Source organism: Amphibalanus amphitrite, unplaced genomic scaffold, assembly GCF_019059575.1.
Source record: "Amphibalanus amphitrite isolate SeventyFive unplaced genomic scaffold, NRLGWU_Aamphi_draft 001956F_arrow, whole genome shotgun sequence".
Lineage (NCBI taxonomy): Eukaryota > Metazoa > Arthropoda > Thecostraca > Balanomorpha > Balanidae > Amphibalanus > Amphibalanus amphitrite.
In genome coordinates, this window is record NW_024883449.1 from 13,011 (window position 1) to 40,493 (window position 27,483).

General features: G+C 47.6%; 1 protein-coding gene across 2 annotated transcripts; it reads left to right on the forward strand.

Moving 5' to 3' along the window:
* Window positions 1-399: 399 nt before the first annotated feature.
* Window positions 400-27,483, forward strand: LOC122375915 (short-chain dehydrogenase/reductase family 9C member 7-like). 2 transcript variants are annotated; one of them, XM_043355495.1, is made up of 9 exons: window positions 400-581; window positions 10,778-11,096; window positions 11,645-11,857; window positions 12,388-12,576; window positions 13,874-14,006; window positions 15,201-15,312; window positions 24,708-24,806; window positions 25,664-25,784; window positions 26,184-27,483. In XM_043355495.1, exons 2-9 carry the CDS (start codon window positions 10,889-10,891, stop codon window positions 26,456-26,458), a joined length of 1,350 nt encoding a protein of 449 aa, XP_043211430.1. In that variant the 5' UTR covers window positions 400-581; window positions 10,778-10,888; the 3' UTR covers window positions 26,459-27,483. The 2 variants fall into 2 exon arrangements, with proteins under 2 accessions (XP_043211430.1, XP_043211429.1); XM_043355494.1 differs by lacking the exon at window positions 400-581 and adding an exon at window positions 7,455-7,639.

The window sequence follows — 27,483 nt, forward strand, 5'->3', positions numbered from 1 at the left end:
TTGGGGCAAACGAAAAACCTGACCCACTGCGAAGATGATGATTCCAGATTCTCTATTGCAAGCATTGCCGTTCCTCCCCTATCTTGACATTTGTGAGTTTTATAAATCACCGTTTATCGCGCTCATGCCCCCCTCCCCGCGATAGGGGTTTTTCCTTATACCTACATCTACATCAATCAAAGGGAAGTGATTGGGTTTTCCCGTATTTGGTTTACCGTATCAGCCGGCATGCATGATTTATTCACTCGAGTTTTGAGGCATACCTACACCTCCCATTTGTCCCTATCTCCGCCTCCCTACTTCCTGTTGCTACATCCGCCCGTGCGCCTATCTCTCCTTACCTGACTCTCTGCGGACCCCGCCCCCCCCCCCCCCCCAGTCAGCTGACGGTCGGGGGAGGGGGAGGGGCCGCGAACTCGGGCCGGCCGCCCTGGCAGTCGGGCGGGCTGTGTCTGGCCAGCGGGGCCCGTAAGGAGCCGCGGGACCTACGGCGTACCACGGCAGTGTGTCAGTGGTGGACGCATACGGTGGACCAACAGATCGTGAACGGTGCAGTGGGCGGCCAAAGGCGGAATAACACGGTAAGTGACATGTGGCGAGAGTTACTTGGGCCTGGGGGGCTGTCGATGTGTAATTGTACGATAGATGAAGATGTCTAACGTCCTATTTATTTAGGTGCTTTAATACCTGCTTCGCTACCGCTTTTGAGTTTTTCCAGTTTCAAGAGTTCTGAATAAGAATGTCCTGTGGGATAAGCACGGTGGAAAAGGAACACCTTGATTGCTCGGCTCCAACATCGGCAACATCGCCAATTTTAACATATGCTAACATGCACACATACTGACAACTCAATCTGCGCTAAAGGAGCTGCCGAATCCCGTGCTTTCCCTTTTCTCAGTGGTTATTCTCCATTCGTTCTGTCGTTCTTCACGACGGTTTGTGTGTTTTTATAGAGGAGTTACGGCCCTCAAACTGCCGACCAGTTTTGATCGACTGCACCAACATTGGTCTCTCGCCACCGTCAGTTAACGTATGACAATGCTTACAGTCAAGCTGATGTCACGGGCTCCGATAAATGAACGCGAGCGCTTTGGTGCTTCATTTGCGAAAAGTTTGTTTTAAACTGTACAACAGTTCACAAGGAATGAAATACGAGGAGCTTTTTTTCGAATTTGAATTTTGAAGAAACTTATTTCAGGGAAATTCCCCCCGGCAGCGTCCGAGAAGGTGTTCTGGATTCACCTATGTACGTTTAGGGGTTCAAGCCGATCCAATAAATGTGTTTCAAAAATTTCCCAAAATGCCCAGCGTTTACGACTAAACAGTCAACCTATCCCAAATTGATCACTACCGTCCAACACGCCTACCTGACCGGCATGCCGTCGCCACTCCGAACGTCACACATCCCAATTTGAGCCAATTAGCGAGGCATACAGTGATTATCACCGACATCACTATCAGCGCCGTATTGACTGATGGTATCAGATGACGTAAAACCAGCCGCGGATTTGGATAAGGCTATCACGGTGATATTACTGCGTGTTTGCGTGTACCGGGCACCCATTTAGTGGAAGGTTGGCCCATGTGAGTGTAGAAGGTCTACGCATTATGCATCTTCGGTAGTCGCAAATGCCCATTTTGCCCCCCCCCCCCCCCCGGATCCGCCACTGTTCACGACGGCCATCTGGTACACATTTGGTGCACATCTGGTACAGATCAGGTGCAGATTTGGTCAAATCAGGTTCAGCGTGTCTCTTAGCAGCTATCAGCTAAGGTTGCACTAATTGCTTATATGCCTGCTTTGTCATGTTATCAGAGAGCATGATCGATTAAAACACTGAAATAAATTCGTAAAATAAAAATATTTGCTGTAAAAGAGATTAGGTGCAGATTTGGTCAATTCAGGTGCACTCGCCGGATAGCCCGTCGTGAAAACGGTTATAATAATACCTATCGTCTGAATTATCCATCAATTTAGACGTCTGTGTGCCGTATCGTATCAGGGGTCTGTGTCTCGCTCGGCGATCCATATATTTCACTTCGTTAAACATTTCTACTAGTCGTTGTATTATTTTGCTGCTGCCGTCCCTCACCTACTTTACGGATTACAAGTGCAGGCTGACCATTAGTTCAGAAGGACCGTGACAAACAGCTCATGAATTGTGACTAAATCCACCTAAATGTAGCATTAAAACTTTTGACGGGCAGTGCAGTGCCTCCCGGCTGGTCCTCATACAAATGGTTTATGGCAGTTTTCTTACCTTGAATGTTTGGTGCATACCGTTCAATATTCAGCATCGCAGCACTTCATCAAAAGCTCCCCTTCTGCTACCGAAAGCTGCCTCACATCCCTCGAACGTAAAGTCATTCTCCAAGTCCCCACTCGGTGTATTGAAGGCGCTGCGTTTGCCTCCTCGGCATACACGAGAGAACGCATGGCCTTGGCTCCATGACTGGGACATATGGCAATGTAAATGTACCCCTCCCCCTCCCCTCCCACTCAGACGTGTCACGTGACTGGTCTGGCCACGCCGCTTGACCTTGGATAGTGCGTGATACGCGTACGGGAGGAGTGCTCGGGGAGCTACGCTATCTCGAATGAGGGCGGTCGGAGGCACTGAATGCTGGTGCCGCATATTGTAGTTCGTGGTAGTTTGGTCCCTTAACCCTCGCCCTGGCAGGGGGGGGTCGATGCGACCCCCCCCCTAAGGTTTTTCGAAGATAGCGTAAAAACGGCGGCGCGCAGCGCCGCCAAATTTGGCACAGCCTATGGGGCAACCTTTTTACATATGACCTGAAAATTGCAGGTCCGGGTGACCTTGGGTCAGGTCACCAGGTCAGAAAAACCGGTACAAGGTCATGGTCAAATTTCAATTTTCTTTTTGCACCTGTCCAACTCACAGTTTTGGACTGATTTCCTTCAAACTTTCAGGATGTGCTAAGTTCACCGAGTTGTATAACATATAGTTCGGGTTTTTTTGAGGTCACTGACCTGAGGTCAGTTAGAGGTCATTACGTCGTAATGTTAAGCCTATGGGAAAATACTAAATTCGGAAAATACTGGAGATACCCGCTTCGTTCTATCACTTTTGTGCTTTGAAACCACAGTGCTTAACAGCAGGTCACTTGGTACTTCTTTGTTTGGTGTACTTATCCATGGGTCAGGTCAAATGAGGTCAACTGAGGTCAAATGACGTTTTTGCCAATAACTTGGCACATAATGACGCTAGAGCTTAAAAAATGGTATCATGGTGTTCCTAGTGATCAGCCGAATCGAATGATATGCGACATGACGCAATTTGGTTAACTTGAACTTAATTTATTAATTTAAGTTTACTTAAAATTTAAGAAAAACTTTAAGTACACTTAAGCAAGCTAAAACGTATATCATTCGACGCGCCTTGACGTGCTGAGTTCACTGGTGCTTTTCGTTTTGCTCTATCTTAATTAGATCAAAAGTTATAAGCGAAAAACTTTTGACCTGTTTTTAGCGAAATTTTTACATTTATACCCCCCAAAACCCCCCTAAATATTGACCTAGAGCAACCAAATTTGCACAGGAGCGAGAACTCCAGGGGGCCGACCTACCTACCAAATTTGGTGTTTCTAGGTGCCATAGGAGCCAATCGCGAGGGGGGGGGGTCGCATCGACCCCCCCCCCCCCTGCCAGGCCGTGTTATGAAAAATGCCCTGCCAGGGCGAGGGTTAAAGGTAGTGTGCCAGCTTTCCTGGACCGTATGGAGTTAATGGCCCAGATAAGGAGAACCGGATTTTTAGAACTTATCCATACCTTCAAAACTCATGGAAACGTCTTAAATTCTTCAAGTTTTGAGTACCCCAGTGCGAAATTCGCCCCGACGGGTTGTCGGTCGTACCCCAACCACATTTCACACCACTATGAACAATAAATGCACACACTGAAATCGCTATTACCGATATGCTCAGCCAATCAAGTTTCGATAAACCCGTTCATCATCAGCTCCTGCGGTTTCGAACACGCCTGTTAGGTGGTGCGGTAGACCGCGCCCAAAGCCAGGGCCCCGGTAACGTGAGGTAGCCGAGTCAGGGCAGCGTGCGCTGACCCAAGCCGGAGCCGCGCGTCCTCCCGGTGTCATGTGATAGCCCGGGGCTGCCCGCGGGGATGCGGTAGACCGCGCCCAAAGCTGCGGCCCCGGCTTGGGTCAGCGCACGCTGCCCCGACTCGGCTACCTCACGTTACCGGGGCCCTGGCTTTGGGCGCGGCTTCTGCTCATACTTTGTGGTGCGGTGGTGGTGCGTCGGGCTGCGCGCTCTGACTTCGGCCAAGAAAAATGCGTCAGCTGATCATTGTCATTTCTGCCACTTGCGTGTGGTGAAATGGGGTCATAACTTATGAGACGGCTTTTTCATATCAATTATTTTACATAAAATCATATTTCAAACCATAAATAATGTTCGATAGCCAAATAAAAGAAACAATACCAATACAGGCTTACAGTTTAAGGCTCGACATTGTGTTGTCTACGATTAGACAGCTGATAACTCATTCCCGTACGTCGTAACACTATAATGACCTTTGCTTATTGTCACATGTGCGCCGCATTCGCGATTGTTGGCGACGCCTGTTTGCAGGTGAGCCCACTACAGTTGTTATACATATCGAAAAACCGATAAACTTTTAGGCGAAAAAGGCACTATTCCAGGCCCATTTTTTGATTTTTTTTTTGCGATATTAGGTAAAAACAGAAGCTTCTTATCCTAGGAAAAATAAAATGGGAAATCTTTCAAAGGTGGCACACTACCTTTAAGAGCTTCAGCTTTTATTGTTTCCACATTGTCTGTAGCTCAGTGGCTTAGTGAGTGTATTCGGTTGAAGCTGCCTAAAAAGGGATGACGTTTTCACATAGTGCCTCATCAAAGTTCGCGGTCCTGCTCATCTGTAACTGTAAGCTACACCCCTGCATATCGGCATGCCATGCCACGAAATGATAATTTTATAATTAAACGCATTGTGCATAATAGTCATTAGGCATACGCATTTCGTGAATACGCAAGGTGAACGGATAGCCGTCGTTTCTCCTCCCGTGTACCGCACCAGTCTATCTGCGCTTCAATTTCTGTTTATCTGTTGCTTCACCGCCTTCACCTCTGCAACGCTGCACATTACGTCGCTCTCGTGCATATAGTTTTCTCACAGCGTGCAGAGCTGCCTGCAGTGCCCACGCCGTCTGACCTTACACGGGATTGCCCACGCCTTATACACGGGATCCGTCTACTACCCTCGTTTAGGTACTGGAAATGGTCCTATGATATGCACAATGTGCGATAGGAGGACCGACATGTGCTCCACAGCAAGGCAATGCAATGATTAACCCGCGCCCCGTAGGGCCCCTGTCCTTTTCCGTCGATATCTCCTAAACGGCTGGAGATATCGCCACCAAACTTTCAGGACCCCTCCGGCCATCAATTTTACACATTGTGACCAAATTTTCCAGAGGCTATGATAGGTTGGCCACAAATGACGTCAGAATGACGTAATGTTTTGTCATTTTCGACCGAAAAAAGACCTTCGCGAGAAGACCTGTCAGGCCTACAGCTTTAAAGATACAGAAAAATGATCAAACATAAAAGGTGAAAAATTGACAGGGCTACAAAACTGCCATCTCGGATTTTGGAAATTTTTGAGGTTTGACCCCACAAATCAAAAAAGCATTTTTTATATATTAGCCAAAAATCCAAAAAGTTTTTTGAGTTTCGAAAAAACCGGAATACATGTGATAGTACCTACCGTCATCGTCATCAGAAATATCTACATACCAAATTTCAGATCCATACCTCGTTTTTTTGGCCAAGTTATAGCGAAAAAACTTCAAAAATGATGACGTCAAATTTTCAAACTCAATTTTTGGCAATTCTAGACCTCGTAGAGAAAAACAAAGACCATCATTAGACTCCCCGTGACGAGCTGCATCGAATCGATACCCATTTTATGCAAACATATCAACTTTGAAATTTGACCTAATTTGACCTGACCTTGACCTGACCTTCACCAAAACGTGACCTAGGCTGGCCCCAAAGGCTGCCTAACCCACATAATCGCATTTGTCATGTAAAATGGACCATAAAACATGTATCACACGACACTTTCATATTGTGACCCCCGGTGACCTGACCTCGCTGTGATCTGACCTGGTATCAGTAACCTCCGATAGCAAAGTATGTGTTTGACGAACAATGTACCATCGATGGTTTTCAATAAATTACCAATTTACTCGATTTCACAACACATTTCTTGAAATGCCTGTGAACGGTGAAAATCCGACCTTTGACCTGACCTGTGACGTCATCGGTTTGACCTAGGTCAATGAAATTTGGTCACAAGGTAGTTCCTCGGAGGGGCTATCGAACGCCGTTTGAATTGTGAAAATCGGCCGGTAAATTTCCGAGATCTTAGGGGGGCCGAAACGCCCCCCCCCCCCCTACGGGTGGTAGGGTCCGCCGATAGCCCTACCTACGGGGCGCAGGTTAAGAAAGAAGAGCCGACATCGTTGGTTACGATTCTCTCCCTAAATTTCTCAGTGTTTACAAATCTGTTTTTAATGGCAATAACTGGGCGCGTTTAATCCAATTGTCTTCCAAAGGCCATTAGCCAATTACGATTTCGACCCGGTTATTCGGTGCCATCAGTAACGGCATTCAGTGCTCAGATAGTTATGTGCACGAGTTCGGACAGTACTCGGGCGTTCGGCCTACTCTACCTAAGCCACACTCGGATCAGTCATACGGCTGTGTTCGTACCGGCTGTTTTCACAGCCGTCGGTTGGTGGGTGTTTGGTTCACTAAAGGCGGGTTCACGTGGTCTGTCTCGGTCCAGAATGTGCAGAAACTCGTCGGTAAATGACGGTGCACTGGGAACACGAACCCAGGGTCACGGTGCCAATAAAATGTTTACTGTCGTTATGGTAGGTCCGTGGAATGAGTGTCCTCGGTGAACTGAACAGGTTCTGATGGGTTTGATCGCCAGCCACTCGCAGATCATTCGACGCCAATGAGCTGGGTGTCTGATGGGCTAATGGTCAGGCGGCGGCGAAATGACCTTCGGTCCAATTAATTATGGCGGAGTTCGGAGCTACTGCGGGCTTGTGGACATCAAAAATAACAAAATTAGTTTAAAGCCGTGAATATGAATTTCAGAGGCGACTGCTAGCTCGGACTCGTGCTCGAATTGGTCATTGCTGACCCGTATGTCATTTTCAAATAACATAATCCATTACCTTTAACGCGAATGCTTGTCGGAGGGAGAAGAACATTTTTTAATCGTCCTAGGAGCTAGATATGCGAAGTTCAAAGCCCTAAAACAACAACAAAGAAAAATGAATAAGGGGGACCTCGATAGAGCTTTCGATGGAAGTTTTAATGTCGCAAGGCCACGTGCCGTTGCTGTGTAACCGCATTTGACCCCTATTGACCCCATTAAAGAAATCAGTGCTAAACGGGTGTTCAACGAGACGGTTCGCTTCGATCCTCTCTGATCCGTTTTACCTGTTCCTACACATGCATACCTGAAAAATGCTACTTCATTCACAAATGAACACAGGCGTCTGTAAGTGACGTTAACCCAATTTCTTCTTTAGGGCTCCGTGATTATTCGTCAGTAAGGGTGAGTACCTTCTGGCGACTCTCAGCTGTTCAAAGTCAATGCTAAATGTGTAGGCGCTCTTTATCAATAAACCAATTTCCCTGCATCACCTTGTTGGACGTTTCAAGGCTGTTTGATTTGTCGTTTCATGACGCTCCTCTGTGAGAGGAATGTAAGCGGAAGAGGTTGGGGGGTGGGGTGGGGGAAGGGGCAGTGACGAGCGCTTTCCAACTCAACAGCCAACAGGGTTGAGTGGAGTGGGCGGTCGTGCTGCTTCCTGAGAGCCGAGGCATGTGTGCTCGGAGCTTTGGCGGTGATCATTGTCACTGCATCAGCAGAAATTCTAGGGTGCTGATCCAGGTTATATTTTACGGATCATAAGATTCGGAGGAGAAACATCCGAAACATCGGTAAGATGTAAAAGCTTTAGGATGGTCGCCAATGCCCAACGCAACAATGTGTTGAAAACGGACCCACTAACTGGCCTTAGAGTCATAGCGGTATTGACTATTGGGTAACGTGGAAGTTATGCGGGTACAGACATTGGTCGAGGTCGAGGAGTGCCCTTATTTGTGACACAAATCACCATAATTGAATTTACCGACCAGTACACGTGCGGAGACATTTGGGTCATACGAGTCTGCGGGCCCTTCAAGAAAATGAATTTCTTAATATGTCTCCACCACCAGGCACCTTTTGAGGAATGATGCCGAGTCGGACCGACAACACAATTTATATATGTACTAGTAGATAGCACTGGAATACTCCAATCATCATGTTGATGCAGTGCTATAAGTGTCTTCGGCTTGATTTTGAGTTCAAATACTTCCTAATTGCATGAGTCACCATATCTTCTTTACGAATAAGGTACGTAAAAAGACCCTTATGAGTAGGCATAAGAAGCATTCTTAAAAAAGCCGATGTAAGGTCAAGCTAAAAAGCCGAGCCCGAATCAGAGTTCTGTTCGATCGGGGTACAATTATATACAGCCCCTAATAATGCATGCGTGCAGATGCACATATGCGCGCTAACAAGTATCCATCCCCATATGTTTTTATCCATTAAGCGCACGGTTATATTTGAATGTCTGCATTTTGTATACTGTATATGGATATGAACGATATAGTACCAATATTTTTGACGATCCGTCCGTCGCCTTTGGTTCGTACTTCTTATATTCTTACAATTCGGACGCGTTTCATACAGTGTTCATGCGGAACCTATCTGGGAACCACTTCACCGAGCTGAATTGACGCTATCCGCGAGTGTTATCTCACTCGCGACTCTGCGCCGACCTCAGAAGTATCCTGTTTCTACTTCAGTCAGTACTTACGTCTGAACATTTATCATTGCGGTAGTTCGTGAGGAACGAACCCGAGTGTTTCGCTGTTTAGACTTGTCCTCAGTCGAGGCGGTTATCTGTTTGTTTGTTTGTTTTGTTAGGTTAGGCCCTTTCGGTCCATTAACCCGCGCCCTGCTGGGGGTCCTGGATTTCCACGCCCTGCTGGGGGGGGGGTGTTTGAACACCCCCCCTTCTAACTCGGCTCCTGGGCCACGTAGCGATACGCGGAAGGCGGCGTTCGAAAGAGCGTCAAAAATAATGAGGAAATCACTTCGGTCAATTTTTTGGTCAGGTCAAAGGTCAGGTCACCAGAGGTCATTGAAGGCAAAATTTCGCCGATTTCCAGGTCGAATGTCGACAATTTCCAAGAAGCCAACGCATAACTCGGGAACCAATAGAGCTACAGCGCCGCGGAAAAGCGCATTCGATAGCCCTATTAACGCCCTTTCTGAGTAATCCTCTCAGATTTGACCTAACGTCAACGGTTTTGCCTGCAGGGGGCAAAAACTGCAAAAATAGCCGATTTTTTCGGAAACAGTTTTTCTGCAATAACTTTTGACCCAAGCCTTGTACGAGCTTACTTTTACCGGCATCGTGTTCCTCTCGTCAAGACGCATCGAATGAACTATAACTTGACCTTGAAAGGTCAACTTGAAAATTTGACCTCAGGTCAAGGTCATGACCTGACCGGAAAGGGTCATGTTGCATATCAGTCGATCCGTATCGTCGAGCTGAACACATCTAAGGCGTTTTCATCGCTCTAGCATGCCTCTATCAAAAGTTATTTGCGAAAAACTGTTAGATACCATTCGTGACCTAAGATGACCTCAGGGCATAAACAGGGGTCACGGACACCATTTTCATGTTCAGTGTGTCTAAACCACTTGTAATTCAGTGTTTGGGAGTGTTTATAATGTCTTTCGTCCAAAAGAGGCGCATTTCAATTTTCTCCCATTGACTTATAATGGGGAGGTCGCAAAACTGACCTGACCTTAGGTCATCGATATCAAAATTCTGAGATATACATTTTGTACATGCTATTGCTCTTAGCAATCGCTGAAAGTTTCAAAGCGATCGGTCACTCGGTGTAGCTATGACAGACATTGAAACTTTTTATGAGGTGAGGTCACTTCAAGTGACCTGGTGACCTGACCTTGAATGACCTTGGTCTGAAATTCTCACAACATGTGTATAATTGATGTATGATAAGGTGTACCAAAAACGGCGGCGCTCCGCGCCGCCGTTTTTGAGATATTCGCGAAAAACCACAAGGGGGGGTGTTCAAACACCCCCCCCCCCCAGCAGGGCGCGGGTTAAGACCATTTCAGAGCCGGGAGGATGATAGGATATAGGGGGAGACATTGGTCTGGGCAGACACCCTAGTGAGTCGCCGGGGCTGAACCCGTCCGAAGACAGGCCACCCAGCCCCAAGGCACTCACTGCACCCGGCTACGGGGTGCGCTCCCTCGGGAGCAGCGGTGCCGCTCCAAGGGAGCAGCCCGCATGAGATAAAGTTGCCTGTCCAGCCCGGAAAGGGGTGGCGGTGTGGAGGAGAAGGATTTCAGCATCCTGAGGATAGAAGCAGGGAACGGTAAGGCGGTTATGGTGGCTGTTCAGTGACCAATCCACTCCCAATACATTTACAGTACCTACACAATCGCTCGCTCTTAAACACAAAAATAAGTGTCATAAATAGGTATGTACCTATATTTCGGCGTTGGTCTTTTTGCTCTTGGTAAGCTATAAGTTGACAAAATGCTGCCGAAAAACACCGCGGTCATCTGCGCTGTCTAACTGGCGGTGCGTCTTCTTTTCAGGCCTTTGCAAGGACCAGAGGATATCATTCCCCACTGCTGCCATCTGTAGTCGACCGCGGCGGCCGCCCGCCGTTGAGAAGGTGCTGTCCTCTGTGACCGCCCACCGCAGCCATGACCTCGTTAAAGGTGGCGCTGTATGTCGGCGTGCTGTCCGCCATATACGGCCTGCTGCGTCTCACGGCCCTCACCGGCTGGATTCAGGAGGTCGCTGTCGTAGTGACGGCGCTCATACTCACCTCCGTTGCCATGGATACCCTGCGGCACTTTATGCCGCGAGAAGTGATGTCCGATCTACAAGGAAAAGCCGTTTTTATAACAGGTAAGCGTCTAAGAAAGTTTAAATTTTATTCTGACTTCTGAGGTCTAGTTTTCACTGTTTCCTCGAGAAACATTATATTTAGCAGCTCCCCTCTGGAGCCTAGTCCATGTCAGTTTTTACAAGATGGCAGATGCCCGTTCCTTTAACCGTATGACATGACTTTTAACATCTTAACGTTTAGCGCCAATCTTCGTCTAACGTCTAGCGCCTTTTAGGTCGATTGTGTTCGATGCATTCATCTACGTCAACTGCAATCCGTTCTCTTGCAATAGAAGACAAAATTTACCCTTCAGAGCCTGGCTCATACTTGTTGTACTTTCACCCAACTCTGACTGTTCTGTCTGTGACCGGCAGGTTGTGACACGGGTTTCGGTAACTCTAACCCGTCTATGACCGCCAGGCTGTGACACGGGTTCGGTAACTGTGTGACTCATCTATGACCGCCAGGCTGTGACACGGGTTTCGGTAACTGTGTAACCCACCTATGACCGGTAGGCTGTGACACGGGTTTCGGTAACTCTGTATCTTAACCCATCTGTGACCGCCAGGCTGTGACACGGGGTTCGGTAACTCGGTGGCCCGCCGGCTGGACGCGCTCGGTCTACGGGTGTTTGCCGGCTGCCTGTTCCCCGAGGGGGAGGGCGCGCGGACGCTGCAGCACGACTGCTCCCGGCAGCTGACTGTGGTGCCCTGTGACGTCACCAGCCAGTCGCAGGTCGACTCGGCAGTGCTGCTCGTCAGAGCGCTGCTCAAAGAGGACAGTGAGTCTGGGTTTACTCTTCTTTCCATTCCTCTGTTCATGTCACTGACCTCTTATCGCCTTCATTGACTTATACGAGTATGTCTTCAGTCGGCTTCCAAGTTCCATTAGCCTCCATCGACATCTAGGGAGCCTCACGGGCTACTGCTTATCTCTGATCCTTATGCCTTCTGCCGATTTTGCGGACTTCTCTGCGTTTAAGAAATTTATTTTCGTCGCTATAATGCTGGGTGGGTCCTTGCTTTTCTGCTGACCCCGCTGACTTCTCCAACTTTTCTTCGCCTCTGCTGAAGACTCAGAATGACCTCTACCGACCGATCTGACCTCTACTGACCTCGCTGATCTCTACTGGCCTCTGATGACCTCTCTTAACCTCAAAGAACTGCTGATGACCTGTGATGACATCTGGTGACCTGACTTCTGGCCTCTATTGACCTCTAGTGACTCCATTTGACCTCTGATGATCTTAGCTTACCTCTGGTGCCCTCTACTGACCTCTTGTGACCTCCACTGACCTCTGGTGACCTGCAGAGCTGCACGCCATTGTCAACAACGCCGGCGTGTTCACGATGTCGGAGGTGGAGTGGTGCCCCCTGGAGATGTACCGGCGACTGTTTGAAGTCAACTGCCTGGGCGCCATCCGGGTGACCAAGGCGTTCCTGCCGCTGGTGCGATCCCACGGACAGGGCGGACGGGTGGTCATAGTCGCCAGTTTGGCAGGTCAGTGGACGGGGTCACAGGGGAGAGGAGGTCACAGGGGAGAGCTCAAGGTCACTGGGTCAGGGGCATGGAGGGTAGCCTTTGAGCGGGAAGTTGGTTTTGTTTCTGGTTGTAGACTGTAGTTGTTTGTCATTTTTTCGCTTGTTGGTGTTGACTTGCGTTTGTGAACTGTACTGAGTTTTTGATTTTTTTCTGTTTAGGTGACTATCGTGACGTTTTTCCCTTATTGTTTCCGCATACGATTAAAAATGATCATGTGAAAAACACAAGGTATCGTTAGTAATTAGATGATATGGCCCACGTTTACCCGAGGAAAACCGGAAATGACGAGCCGGTGTGGCTTTTTGTACCGAACTCCAACATCATCCTGATCACAAACTGCGCTGCAGCTCCCAAATATACCACATGATATCCGAACGTGACCGAGAACGAACCAATCCACTCTCTGTAACCCAATCTCGTATCAGCAACTACCCTACGACTCAACCCCCACGAACTCGTAACCTAGATCCCTATGTTTACCCCTACCCTTCACCGCCTGATCTTTGAACAGGCTCGTCTGTCCCGTGCCCCCAGCGGTTCCCCAGTGTTGACGTTAGTGAAGGCTGCAGCGGGGAAGACGGTGCACCGGGGGCAGTGCACGCCGTCTCTGGGTGTTGACGTTGTGCAGTGTGCACGGGACAGACTGTTGGTGAATGACTCATACGGTGACACAGCTGTGAGCAGCGTGATTAAGGAGGTCTGGAGAGCGTGACAGGGTCTGGAGAAAAAGGCGACCTTGGATATGTTTTGTGTCTTGGCACGGGTGATCACTGTCAATAATGTTTACAGAGGTAACGGACGTCCAGGTATGCCCTGATGACCCGGGTAGCCAGGTGATCTGCATACCCGGCTGCCGCCCGCTCAGAGACTACAACCGGACCTGAGGAGCCCGGCTGTAGCCTGCCCTCTGACCCCTCAGGCTATCAGTGTGACATTGACGTGACACGGCAGATGACCTGACCTGTGAACTGAGGCCAGCAAACTGATATTTGACCTGACCTGTAACACGATCTGCAGCCTGACTGTTGGTCTAACGCCCATTTTATAACTATGTGCCTGACCTAATACCCAACCGATACCCTTCCTCCTACCCGACCGGTGTTTCGACGTTAACCTGTCTTGTGACCTGACCTGTGACCTGACCTGTGAACTGACCTGTGATCTGTCCTGTGCTCTGTTATGTGGCCTGCCCTGTGATCTTTCATGTGACCTCCCCTTTTTATCTGACCTGTGGCCTGCCTGTAACCTCTCGCAGGTCGCTACACAATCCCTGGCCTGTCGGCGTACTCGGTCTCCAAGCACGCCACCATTTCATTCGCCGACGCACTTCGGCGCGAGATGGCCAAATTCGGCGTCACCGTGCACACTGTGGAGCCTGGAACTTATCGGTACGTAGCAGCCTAGCACGTAACGGTACGTAACTCACATCTTAAAACCAGGCGCCCATCGGTACGTAATCGTAGCTGGCACGTAACGATACGAAACTCACATCGTGGACTCCGGAACATATCCGCAATCCACCTAGATATTTCTGATTGATATTCACTAATATGTCATCCTGGATACAAATTTGCATTTTTTTTATAAAGCTCACACGCGGACGTGCTGTGTGCTCCAAACTACTTCATTTCCGTAGACTTCTCGTCATGTTCTGTGGGGCCTGCCGATGTATACTTTGGTTTCCTTGGCCGGGGAGTTCTGCCAAATTACGTCATAACGCCTCTCACATCTCGGGTTTATCCGGCCTCCAAACTGTGTGTCTTTTGGCGTGCCCGGGTGTTTGGACGGAGGGCAGTGCTAACGAGATCCACTAATCGCGAGTCTTTTTGCTATAAACAGACCTGAGAGTTACCAGAGGTGGGTTGTGTACTTCGTTTTGTTTTCCGCTCTCCTAGACAGTGGCTTGGATTCGTAAACCATTGCAGAGATAGACTTATAAGAACGGTGATGCCATGTCACATTTCGTATAATCACAGATTGATCCTGGGTTGATATTTTCGGTTACGTTTTATAGTTACAATGGGGTTATCATTTTATTTATGATGGACCAAAGAGGAGAGGACAAACGTCATCTCGTCTCTCTCTCTCTCTCTCTCTCTCTCTCTCTCTCTCTCTCTCTCTCTCTCTCTCTCTCTCTCTCTCTCTCTCTCTCTCTCTCTCTCTCTCTCTCTCTCTCTCTCTCTCTCTCTCTCTTTCCCCTACCCTCGGTATCAGCACGCCGATTCTCTCCAAGATGTACTTTAAAGGACTGTGCATCACACATTATCTCTGTGTCCCCAGCACGCCGGTCGCCGATTCTCTCTGAGGAGGAGCAGTGTGAAGGACTGTAAATCACACGTTTCCTCTATGTCCCCCATAGCACGCCGATTCTCTCTGAAGAGGTGCTCGAAGGCACTGTGAAGAAGGACTGTGAATCACACTTTTCCTCTGTGTCCCCAGCACGCCGATTCTCTCTGAGGAGGAGTGGGGTGAATCACACGTTTCCTCTGTGTCCCCCATAGCACGCCGATTCTCTCTGAGGAGGTGCTCGAAGGCACTGTGAAGAAGGACTGTGAATCACACGTTATCTCTGTGTCCCATAGCACGCCGATTCTCTCTGAGGAGGTGCTCGAGGGCACTGTGAAGAAGGACTGGGAGGCGGCAGGGGAGGAGGTTCGATCCACCTACGGAGAACGGTACCGGGACGAGTTCAAGGTAAATGCACCGTACAGGCTAACTTCTATACATGCAATGTATGGACTTTTGTTTATTAACTTTAACCCGCGCCGTGCTGGGATAGGGGGAGGGGGCGTTTTACGCCCCTTCCCCTCAGGTTTTTCGCGAATATCTCAAAAACGTGGTATACCTTTTGATTAGAGCACTTCATGGGCCGGATAAATCCGTTATCCACGGATAAATCCGTGGACCGGATAGGATTGGATCCCAAATTTGGAAAAATAGAACGGATCTGGGCGGGCCGGATTTGGGAATTGAATGTTGAACACGGATCAGAACGGATAAAATTGAAGCATTCAATATTCATGTTAAGAATTAGGTAACTTAACTTGTTAGGCACTGCAGCAGAAGTATTAATTGATTTACATGAGATTTATAAGCATACCTTTGTGAGCCATGATAGTCTGTAAGGTATATGGCAGCACCAACCAAATTTTTAAATATAGATGGTCACAACATAAAATCTGCAGACTCAGCCATGTTCCTAACCGAGGAAGCAAGAACAACCACCATGGCATCATATCCACCATGGCTCGCTGGTTCCTGAATAAGATACGAATCATGTAAAAAATGTGTTAATAACTCACTTGTCCTGAGAACAGTCCCCATATAATATGTATAAAAACGGTAATGCGTTCTCGAATTTTTCAATCTTCCAGACAGCAACAAGCAACAAACACTGCGCAAGGTTAGAAACACATGCGCAATAACAGATGCTTTTAACCAGCTGAATAAAACGCTGCAAAAAAAAGCTTTAAACTTGGCGCAATGCCTCGTGGATGATTTTTTTTAGAAATAAAAACGATCCAAGACGATATTAAATTCTGATGTTATCAAAATTTTCAGTGTAAATGACGCCAAAAAATATTTTCTGATCAGAAATTCAACTTAAAGGGTAAACGAATCAATATTACGTCATCAGCTCGCCTATTTCATAAAGAGAGAGCGGATCTTAAAAAAAATCAATCCTTGCTTGCTTTTTTTTGCGCCACTATCGTCAATTTTGTCTGTGTATTGTGTTGTGTCGTCTTGTTGATACGACAAAATGCCGGTTTAACTTATCTTCCTTTCATTTTAGGACCAAAGTCAGGCTCAAGGCTATTTAATACCTACCTTTTCAGCTGGGTTTTCAGTGTCAAATTCTTTGTAGAGTGTGTCAGACCACATTCCAAGGCTAGTTTCCAAACAATGTGTTTTGGTTTTGAGGTGTTTTGATTCTGCCTTTTCCCATATAGAATGTTGCCAATGTCATGAAACTTTATTTATTCATTGTATTATACTTATTATTACCTACCATTTGACTTACTAATTGATTGTGGTTTTGCTATATGAATAAGTACTCTTCCTTTTATAGACCACAGTAGATTCTTAACAATTCTAATGATAGCCAACCTTGTGAAATGCTGAGGTCCATGTCAATGTGTTACCCCTATCCTTAGCAATGCAGCTTTTACCACAAAATGTATTTTGCAATGGCTAAGATTGCTGTTATTACAATTTGATAGCTTCCTAGTGTCCAACGTTTGGATCTTATGGCGATATGCTGATAGTCTCACAACCGGTTTGTAATGAAACGGATTATTATGGATATTTTTTGGATGTATGGCTGAGATACGGGCCATGGGCGGGCCGGATTTTGAAATTCAAAGAAACACGGATAATGGATATGACTTGCCGGATATGGGCCGGGCCGGATCCTGAAAAGCCTATCCGTGAAGTGCTCTACTTTTGATACATCTTTTCCACAGATGTCAAAATTTCAGACCCCGGGGGTTTAAGGTCAGGTCACCAGGTCGCGTCATGTGACCTCACCTCAGAAAAAGTTCAAAGGCTCGCTAGTCGCTATAGCTACACCGATTGAACGAGCGCATTGAAACTTTCAGCAATTGATAAGACAAAAATATGTATCAAATATATATCTCGGATTTTTGATATCTGCGACCTAAGGTCAGGCCAATTTTGCGACCTCTCCATTAAAAGTCAATGGGAGAAAACTGAAATGCGCCTCTTTTGGACGAATGTTGTTCAAAACACTCTCAAACATCGGCTCACATGTAAACATGACACACTGAATCGGAAAAATTCACCAGTGACCCCTCTGTGTGCCCCTAAGGTCATCTCAGGTAATGAACGGTCAACAGCAGTTTTTTGGCTATAACTTTTGATAGAGACGTGCTAGAGCGGTGAAAACACGTCATATGTGTTCAGATCGACGATACGGATCGACTGATATGCAACATGACCTTTCCCGGTCAGGTCATGACCTTGACGTAAGGTCAAATTTTCAAAATGACCGTTCAAGGTCAGCATATAGTTCATTCGACGCGTCTCGACAAGAGGAGCACGATGCTGGGAAAAGTAATGTCGTGGCTCTCTTGAGTCAAAAGTTATTACCGAAAACGTTTTTCATGAAAACGGCTATTTTTTACCTTTTGCCCTGCGGAGTCTAAACCGTTGACCTGAGGTCAAATCTGAAACAATGACCAGAAAGGTCTGTAAAAGGGCTATTGAATGCGCTTTTCCGCGGCGCTGTAGCTCTATTGGTTCCCGAGTTAGCCGTTGTCAGTTTCCAAAATTGTTGAAATTGACTACATTTGACCTTCGATGACCTCTCGTGACCTGACCTTTGACCTGACCTAAAAGGTAACTGAAGTGTGTCTGACCTTATTTTTGACGCTCTTGCGATTGCCGCTTACCGCGTGTCGCTACGTGGCCCAGGAGCCGAGTTAGACGGGGGGCGTGAACCCCCCCCCCCCCCCTAGCACGACACGGAAAACACGGGCCACCAGCACGGCGCAGGTTAACACGCGCAGTGGAAGGGGGGGGCGGATTTCGCCCACCCCTCCTGTTTTTCGCCAATAACTCGCGCCGCAAGCATAATATCAATGTGAAATTTTGGCTACCTGTCCAGAATTGAATTGCGGATCTTCCCGTGCAAGAAGTAAGAAAATCGGTTCACAACTTTTCTAGTAATGGCGGTGTAAAGTCAAACATCCTGCCGCCGCGGCGGCGCGGCGGCGCGGCGGCCGGCGCTAGCCGTTACGCGCCGCCTGAATTGTAGACTGTGCCGGGGCGGGACGGTTCCGTCTTTACATCGCGCTCCTTACCGCTGATTATATTAGATTCGCGTCAAATTTGGTGAGAAGACTGAGAAATGTACAGGCAATCATATGGTCAAAGAATTTTGAAAATCGGCCGGTAACAACTTGAGTTATGAGTGTGTAAACACAAAATTGTGATTGCCGCGTTTCCCGCGTCGGCCGATGCCGCTTCAGCCGGCGACATCCTACCCTTAGCAGGCTTTTAACTGCCATATTTATTGTTGGATTATCTAGAAATTCACCATACATACTCACAAATGTTTGCTCTTTCGTATAGTGAAAGATTTTAAAAAATCGGCCGGTAACTTTTTGAGTTATCGGCGTGTAAACGCAAAAAAGTCGCTAATATGGCCGATTTGACCACATTTGACCTCATTTGACCTTGAAGATATTGACCTAGGGTCATGAAATTCACACACAACAGAGTTCCCCATGGCCCCCACCTACCCTCCAAATTTCGTCTTTCTAGCTTCAGTGGGTGCTGAGATCTTAGGGGGGGGCGACATCCGCCCCCCCCCCCTTCCACTGGGCGTAGTACTCGCAACCCTTCCACTGCGCGTGTTAATCAAACGTGCGTATAAAATACAATGGACGGTCAAACATCTGTTGCCACCGTAATGGAGCGTATCTGTTTTGGTTGCTTTCCTTTTTGTTAAATAAGAGACTAAAGTTTTAAGAAATATGTGAGGGTTCATCCTTGTTAAACACCCGCGAGACGAATGAAAAAAAAAATACGAGAGGAAGCTGTAAGTGACTGGCTGTAAGTGATGGGCACGGCATGGCACGACCAATCTTAGTCCAATCATTGGAAGTGAAAACGAAGAAGTGGGATACATTCGCACGCTACGACAAAACTGTTTCGTTTTAACATTCTTGCTTAGAAAATTTCATTGGAAACGCCATTTCAGTCCGGAAGTGAAATGGCCAAACCTGTACCAAAATAAAGCGATGATTTGGCTACCGAATTTGCGGCCCATATTTACCAACGGCAAACAGTGGCGGCGCGCGTCTCGTGCACTGACAGATAACACGTTGCAACAACTGCCACCGTTCACACGTTTATCAGGGCGTGGGTGAGAGCCACCCACCTGTGCGGCCGTATAAAGCGGGCCGCGGGCCGACGGCACCCTCAGTGGAGACGACTGCTCCTCTCAGAGCACCGAGGACCTCCTCCTGCATCACCATGGAGCTGCCGCCGCGGCTCCGAGAGGTGGTCTGCGTCCTCTCGCTGCTGACGTGCGGCGCAGGGTCTGCCGCTGAACCGACCCGGACTGACCCACCCGCTCAGAGGTCAGTTCAGAGGTCAGCTCGGCGGCCGACCCAGCGGCGCATATCAGCAGCCAGAGAACGCAGACCACCACTGGGAGACGCGCCGGCAACTCCATGGTGATGCAGAAGGACGTCCCCGGTGGTCGGAGAGGGGCAGTCGTCTCCACCTGAAATTGTGATCGGTCTAGCTCGTTAGTACCGCCTCATATGTGGGTGGTTTTACGCTAGCGGTGTCTACAGGATCATGAATGACCTCCAAACCCGGCCTACTGCGACATGGGCGACAGCGAGGGGTCGGCTCTTTCAAAGAAGAGCCGATAATGATATTACCTCGAGGCAAAACTTCTTCCAGGGCTGGGAGGTCTACAAGTGGGGCCTGGGAAGTTTTGATGGTGAGGTCTGGTGGGGACTTCACTACCTCTGGCAGCTGACCTCCCAACCAACAGGATCGAGAGCACGAGCTGCGGGTCGACCTCTGGGATTGGGATGAACAGACGGCGTACGCCACCTACCCAATAGTTCACCATCGCGTCCGAGGCCGACGGCTACCGACTGGACCTTACCGACTACGCTGAGAACGCGGGTTCGCCGGAGACAGTCTAACCTACTATACAACAACGCTATAAAGTTCTTCACATACGACAGGGACAGCGACTCCTGGGAGGGGAACTGCGCGTTCGACCGGGAGGGCGCCGGGTGGTAACAGTACTCCACCAACGCCAGCCTCAACGGGCGGTACCTGTCAGGCTCCGGAGTACCGAGGGTGTACAATGGTCCGCCTGGAGGAGCGACTTCTCGCTGAACGCCACTGCCATGAAGATCAGACCGACCGAGGGGCTGTGAACGCACGGAGACTGAGCGCAGGTCTGGGAATTCGTACTTCACCATTCACCAGGCTGCTGATCAGTGATCCCCGGTTGATTGGAAACTTTACCGGCAGGATTCGTTCGGACCGGGACACAACCTGCTGTTGTGTAGCTTTGACTTTGATCTGCGTTTATACTTTTTGAATAAATAATTTTGTGATTTGATTTTGTGTCCATGAATGCATGAAATACAGCACTTTGACAACTTAACGCCACGTTTGACCAGTTTCGATGCAAAATAAGGCTAAATGGATAAATATGACGGAGGCAGATAACGCAAAAAAGATCGGTGTTTAAGGACATAATATTTTTTTTTTACTTCGACTTTGATTCTCCCTTCTCTTCTCCAAGGATGAAATCTATGAAATCAGTTAGTTCATCGGCTCCGTTATTTTCCGGAATCGAGGTTTCGTGTCAAATGCCAAGAACAAGAAGGCAGAAATTAAAATGAATCATGGCTAGTTATAAAAGGACACTCAAGATAAGGTGTCCCAAAAACACTCAGGTCGAGGATAAGCGACCCTGTCTCCTGCCGAAACTACTTGACTAAATACTAACGTCTTCTGTTGTGCTGGCGGCAGCAGATAATTTTACGTTCCGAACGGAAGGTAGACTGCACCGCAAGACTTGCGCGCAATGCGGCACAGCATCTGTGTACCGTTTACGTTTACAGTGCAGCTGAATATTCTTATTGATATCGCAATTGTACCTGCACTTTCACCCTTGCGAGATCTTTAGGGGGGGGAGGAGAGGAGAATAGCATGCATGTGGGAATGGGACAGATGCCAAAGCGAGTGGTAACTTAATAACAAATTTTAAGATTTGTGGACTTCGCTCGCCGTCACAGTAATAGTCAGGGGAAGGAGGCCCAATTTTGGGCCGAATAACGCAAAATTGGGTAGAGCTTAGCAAAGGGTGGTTTCTGGGACAAAAATGGCCGCTGAACCCGAATATGACCGGTGCGCACCTCTAACTAATGTTGCACCACTTCCAGAGCACGTGCAACTGCGTGGTTCTTCTTTTTTGAAGAATGGTACCCTTTTTATATATTTTAGAATAAAATTAGTCGTGTAGTTGTGTTGTATTCCAAAACTTTAATATTATAGTCAAAATTTATTGCATAAATGATAATCCTAGTTAACGCATATCGCAGACAATCTATGACGTCACTGTGACGTCATTTATTCGTAAAATGACGAGAAAATGAGGTGTGACAACAAAACATTTAACTTTATTCACAGGATACGCTCATTGGCGGGTTCAAAATGCATTGAGCGCATGCTCAGAAAATATCTCCCCGTTGCAAAAAGTAAAAATCGTCTGGATGGAGGTGCCATTTTGGCCTACAGGGGGCGAAATCCGCGGAGTGTGCGTCTTTACCCTAAATAGTTTTTGTGCAATAACTTTTGATACAATGCTTGCATGTCGTCCATTTTACCATCGTTGTGATTCTCTCACCGAGACGCATCGAATGGTATGCAAATTGGCTTCGATTGGTTAAGATTATATTTTACCGCAGTTCATGAGCTCAGGTCGATTATCACGCTAGTGAAGGTTATGACCTGACTGGAAATGGTCATGTAGTTTACCAGCCTCTTTGGATTAACAAGATGATCGCATGAAAAATGCTTTCATTGTTCTTATGTGGTTTGATCAAAAGCTATAGCTGAAAAAATGCTGATGACGTTTTCAGGACGTCACATGACAAAATTCAAAGGTAGGTATAGAAGTCGTTCATATATGTATTGGCGCTGCAAAGCATTCGTAAGGCATACAGTATGCTTGCGAGATTTTAGAATTAGATGTGTGCTTAACAGGCGTAGTTTTAGTTTATTACGTTGGCATACGTACCTAATAAGGTGGGCGTAAATTTCGTCACTGAGAGTTTCACATTTGTTATGTCCCAAGTTCTTATCAATGTCTTGTGGTTATTCATGTTCTTAGACGTCACATACCCGAGCATTGAAGAACACGTAAAAACTAACCGGAGAGAATTTAATTCTGGTTGGTTGTATTTATCTCTTCTCGTAAACATACACACACACGCACAGGCGAACACACATATAATGTACCACGGCTACTATCAGGAGGCGTTCGGCTGCCGGCCGCCGGCACGGTGACTGTGCACCCTGGGCGGTGGCCTTCGCCCAGGACGTCTGCCTCGTCCATCCAGCGGACGCGTCTCGTTCTCGTCGTAATGATACAATATGTTCCGTCCCATTCTGTACAGTACACGGTATACGCACATAGGTAGTATCCCGAATGCTTGGCACCGCCGTTAAGTTGTATGACGCCAACCAGCCGGTACGTGAAGTCGCCGGCCAGGTCGACGGAGCAGAGCGACTGGTCGTTCTCGACGCAGGACTCGGATAGATGCACCTGTTCCGATGCGTCAGCCTGCTCTCCCTTCTTCTTCCGCGCACTGCCGGCCGTGCCCTAGGGCGCGGCAGACCGGGGCTGGTCCACAGGTGGCGTGGTTCGCCCCACTCGGTCGAGGAACTCCGTGACGCATTTAGCCGGCCCCGAGAGCACATCCTAGAGGGTAGGGAGCGGCCCCCAGAGCCGGGTTCGCGTTCTTGCGCGGCCGGGCACTCGCATAGCAGGTGTGCGACCGTGTCCTCTTCGCCGCACTGTCCGCAGAGAGGGCTGGTGGCCAGGCCAATCCTGAAGAGTGTGGCCCGGACCAGGGTTGAGCAGCCGCTGCGGATCTGCGAGACAGTGGTCTGTCCCCATCGGTCGAGGTCGTCGTGGCCAGGGGTGTTCTCCAGATGTGGGTGGTGCTTGAAGCGATCGAGGGTGAGCAGGCCGGCTCAGTGTCTGAGGGCGATGCGCGCACAGGCCAGGTCAACTGGGATCCGACGCTGGTCGCCTGGTGTCGCCGCGATGTTTTCTAGGCGGTCCGCTTCTTCATTACCCTCGACCCCCGCGTGGCCCGGGATCCACTGGAGACTAATAGCTCTGCCCCTGGCCGCGACAGAGTCCAGGAGAGCCCAGATGCCCTGTGTCATTGCCGATTCGTGCGCTGCCGGGCCTCGGCTGAGCAGTTGGAGGCCATTTTTGTAGGCACTGTTTTGTTCCTGCATCGTCTATCGTGTGGTCTCGCTTCGATCTTAGATTGTTTTCCTCAGTTATCCAAGATATTTCACTTTCTTACAAAGGTGTTTTTTGCCCTTTTTGATAAACCACAGCTGTTTATTTTCTTTCTCAGTCTTCATGACAGGCACAATTCTGGATCATTTTTTATCGCTTGCCAAACGCGCGTAACGACTAGGCTGAACCCACGCTGACTTTCCGTTATTCATAGGAATGGATATTTACTTGAAATAAATAAATAAATATACAATTTGAACTATAAATAAGACCAAAGGAGCGATATTTAGTCAATTCAACGCTAACAGCATTTTGATTTAAATGCCGTCGCAGCGCCAGAACACGGTAAAAATGATATAAAAATATCCTGTTTCACGTGATTTATCAATCTGCTGTACTACTTCATCCAGTTTGACCAAATCTGTCAGGTGGTGCTTTGGACTGTCACGTTCTCAACGTGACTCACATGTACCTCTGCAAAAACGATTTTAGCATGGTCCGACTCAGAAATGTTCATAGATCATGTTTGATTATTTTCCCTTCTCTGATTCGCATACGACGGGAATAAAGTTAAATGCTTTAAGGACAAGACGACTTTTTCAACTCATTTATAGGTAAATGACGTCACGGTGACATCATCGGCTGCCCGAACATTGCAAAACTTCAGCTTTCAATTGCGCCACGTGTTTTTAGCACAGGGACAAAATCTCAAAACAATATCTCAAATATCAACGACGTTACACTGCAATTCATTAAAAAGGTACCATTCTCCAAAAAAGATAACCACGCAGTTGCACGTGCTCTGGAAGTGGTGCAACATTAGTTAGAGGTGCGCACCGGTCAGATTCGGGTTCAGCGGTCATTTTTGTCCCAGAAACCACCCTTTGCTAAGCTGTACCCAATTTTGCGTTATTCGGCCCAAAATTGGGCCTCCTTCCCCTGACTATAAAGCACGATCGTTAGTGGCGCATTGTTCTAGCGGATGGCTAAAAACGTTATAGTGAACCTGTTGTTCATTGCTGTTAACCAACGATGTTCTCTCGCTCAGGTAAAGTTCCTTTCTGAACTGAAGAACGCCCGACCGGCCAGCAAAATTTACGAGGTGGTGGACGACATTTTGGACGCCGTCGTCGGCACAGAGCCGCGGGTAAGTGACTCGGTGGGCCAGACTGGTTTTTGGTTCACCTTTTTTGGATCGATTCAATCATTTATTCATTTGATTTTTGTTTGTTTCAATTACCGTTTGATTCCTTCAAAAAATTTGGTGAATCGATTCCTTTTGATTCAGAGAATCTAAAAACAATAAAAGGAATGATTCACGTTTGATTCAGCCAGAATTTTTTTGAATGATTCTTTTTTTTATTCAATTAAAAAATAAAATATACAAAATATTAGGGATAGTATTGTATTTGTTGTGTTCTTTTTGTTGTCATGTAATGGCAGTAGTGTTAATATTTGTTGATAATGAACTATGTTCGTCCACTTCAATTTATTTCTAAGTTCATGAATCATTAATTTTTTTGATTCAATCAACCCTGATTACCATTGCGTTTGATTCAATAATGGCTTGTGAATCAAACAATGCTGACGGTGAATCAAACCTTTTTGATTCAACAAATTTTGTTTGATTCAATCCAATTGATTCAATCACAGATGAATCAAACACCAGTCTGCGGCGGGCCAGGGCAGGCAAAGTGTAATATGTAGGTTAGCAGCAGCGACATTAGGTGCAGATCTGCCACGACGCAGTCAACGCTGCACATAAACATAGAACGAAATGCAAGTGTCATGTACTCGCCGTCGTGCATACAAAAATCACCACACAAATCAAATACAAAATCAGCGTTCAGAGCGACTTAATTGGAAGATAATTTCACAAAACGTATGAATTGTGTAAAGGTTTATTATTATGGGGGATAGACGTTTTGTTGCCCCTCGCATGTCTTGTAACGACTGACGTTCCCCAGTTTACTGCATATCAGTCTCACGTCCCCCGTCCTTCAGTGTCGCTACGTGCCCAGTGTGGCGGGGACGCTGCGCTCCACCATCATGCAGGCCCTGCCGACCACTGTCGTGGACTCGATGCTGCAGAAGCGGACCTGCCCTCCCACGCCGCCGGCCGCAGGTACGGACATCTGGCGGAGGGCGGAGGTACTACTTAGAGTCCAACTGGGATGTGCCGAAGGAGCGATTTTGAGAGTCGCTTCGATTGAGTAAACGGCAATGGCTGATACGTTCTTGTTCGTGTGTCAAAAGAAATGCTAGTGAACTGTCGGAAGGGACTCGCCAGTCGCCACACTCACTCTTGAAGAGTTGACTTGTAAATGGTCTAAGGAAATAAGAGATGACTGATGGAACTTAATAGAACTTGTTGCCAAAGCCAATCCGCTTTTACTTGTCACTACTTTAAGTTTTCAAATCCGAATACGTCACTTTGGCTCGCTTACTTTATGTAGAAAGACGACAGAAGCCCTGCGGCCGCTGACTATAGCACCTTGACGTTCATTGCCCCTCTCCCCCTCAGTGATCAAGCAGCGCGAGTGGCGTCTGAAGAACCCCTACACGGACCCGAAGACCAAGCAGAAGCCCTTCCTCAAGCGCTACCTCTCGGTGCCAATGTTTGAGAAGGCTCCGCTGACGCCTACGGCAGCGCCCGGGAAGCCGTTCTTCGGGGGAGCAGGTGGCGCTAGTGGCGCCGGTATAGATGTCGCTGTAGTGCCGAATGTCTCGTCCACCGCCACACAGTCGCTGAAGGAGGAAGATGAGGGAACTTCGGCGACTGATAAGAAAACCGAGTAGGAGAGCGAGAGGAGATAGCTGAGGGGAAAGAGACTGGAGCGTGCAGGCAGCTGGTGGAGGGTTTAGGTGAGCACTGAGCAGTCATAAGGAGTGACGGTTGTCAAATGCGGATTGAGGGTGTCGCGTTAGGTACGGGAAATAATATCAGGGAAACTGAAGGCGTCGAAATAATATGAAAGTTTTAGTTAATAGTTATATCATCTACTGAAAATCGGGTAGGCACATGACGTTCAAATGTTAAGCTTTATGCAAATCTCGAAGTTATAAAGTAAGGCATGCGTATAAAAGATTTTCATGTCCTGAATTACCTACGATTCAGCTCGCGATTACCTAGAACAGCAACATTTATTCGGATCACGTCACAAAGTATTTCAAGTGTAAATACATTGTTATCGCTGGTGCCAAACTTCCATGGCTATATCAATATGAATTGGACAGTGGCCTTATAAAGGGGTGCTAATCGTGTCTATATGAATGTTATGTATTTGTAGGTACAATATGTAGCTGCCTATTCAATTGATTCTGAGGGCACGTTCTTCATGTGTATATCTATACACACACACACACACACAAGCATGTGTTAATATGTTAGATATGTGTTTTTGTGGATGCATTGCTCCTAAGGTCCTGTTGCAGCGAGCGGTACATCCGTACTTCAGGGGTTTAGAAACGTTAGTGCCTAATGAAACGTGACATTTAGTCCAAACGCTGATAGATATAGTTTATGTATGCACTATTGCACTGTCGTGGCTTCCATTCGGCAGTAGCCCGTCCCCATTGTTTGTTTGGGCTCGCTGGTGTTTTGTTTGTTTGTGGGCGTAATTGTTTGTTTGTGAGTGTTATTGTTTGTTTGTTACGGAGAGCTGACATCAGTCTCGGGCTCCCGAGGGGGGTCCCGTGGTGTGTGCGTGTGAGCATTTTGTGTATTTGTGTGTCTTTGAAATTTGTGTCTGCAGTTGTGAGTTAATGTGAGCGTCATGAATGCGTTGATGTTCCGGTTGTAAAATAAACAGAACATACCCTTA

Coding starts and splice junctions, on each gene's coding strand:
- LOC122375915 (XM_043355495.1), top strand. CDS start 10,889: ATGACCTCGTTAAAGGTGGCGCTGTATGTCGGCGTGCTGTCCGCCATA. Junction 14,007..15,200: donor GTGGAGCCTGGAACTTATCG/GTACGTAGCAGC, acceptor TGTGTCCCATAG/CACGCCGATTCTCTCTGAGG. Junction 24,807..25,663: donor TCGTCGGCACAGAGCCGCGG/GTAAGTGACTCG, acceptor CCCGTCCTTCAG/TGTCGCTACGTGCCCAGTGT.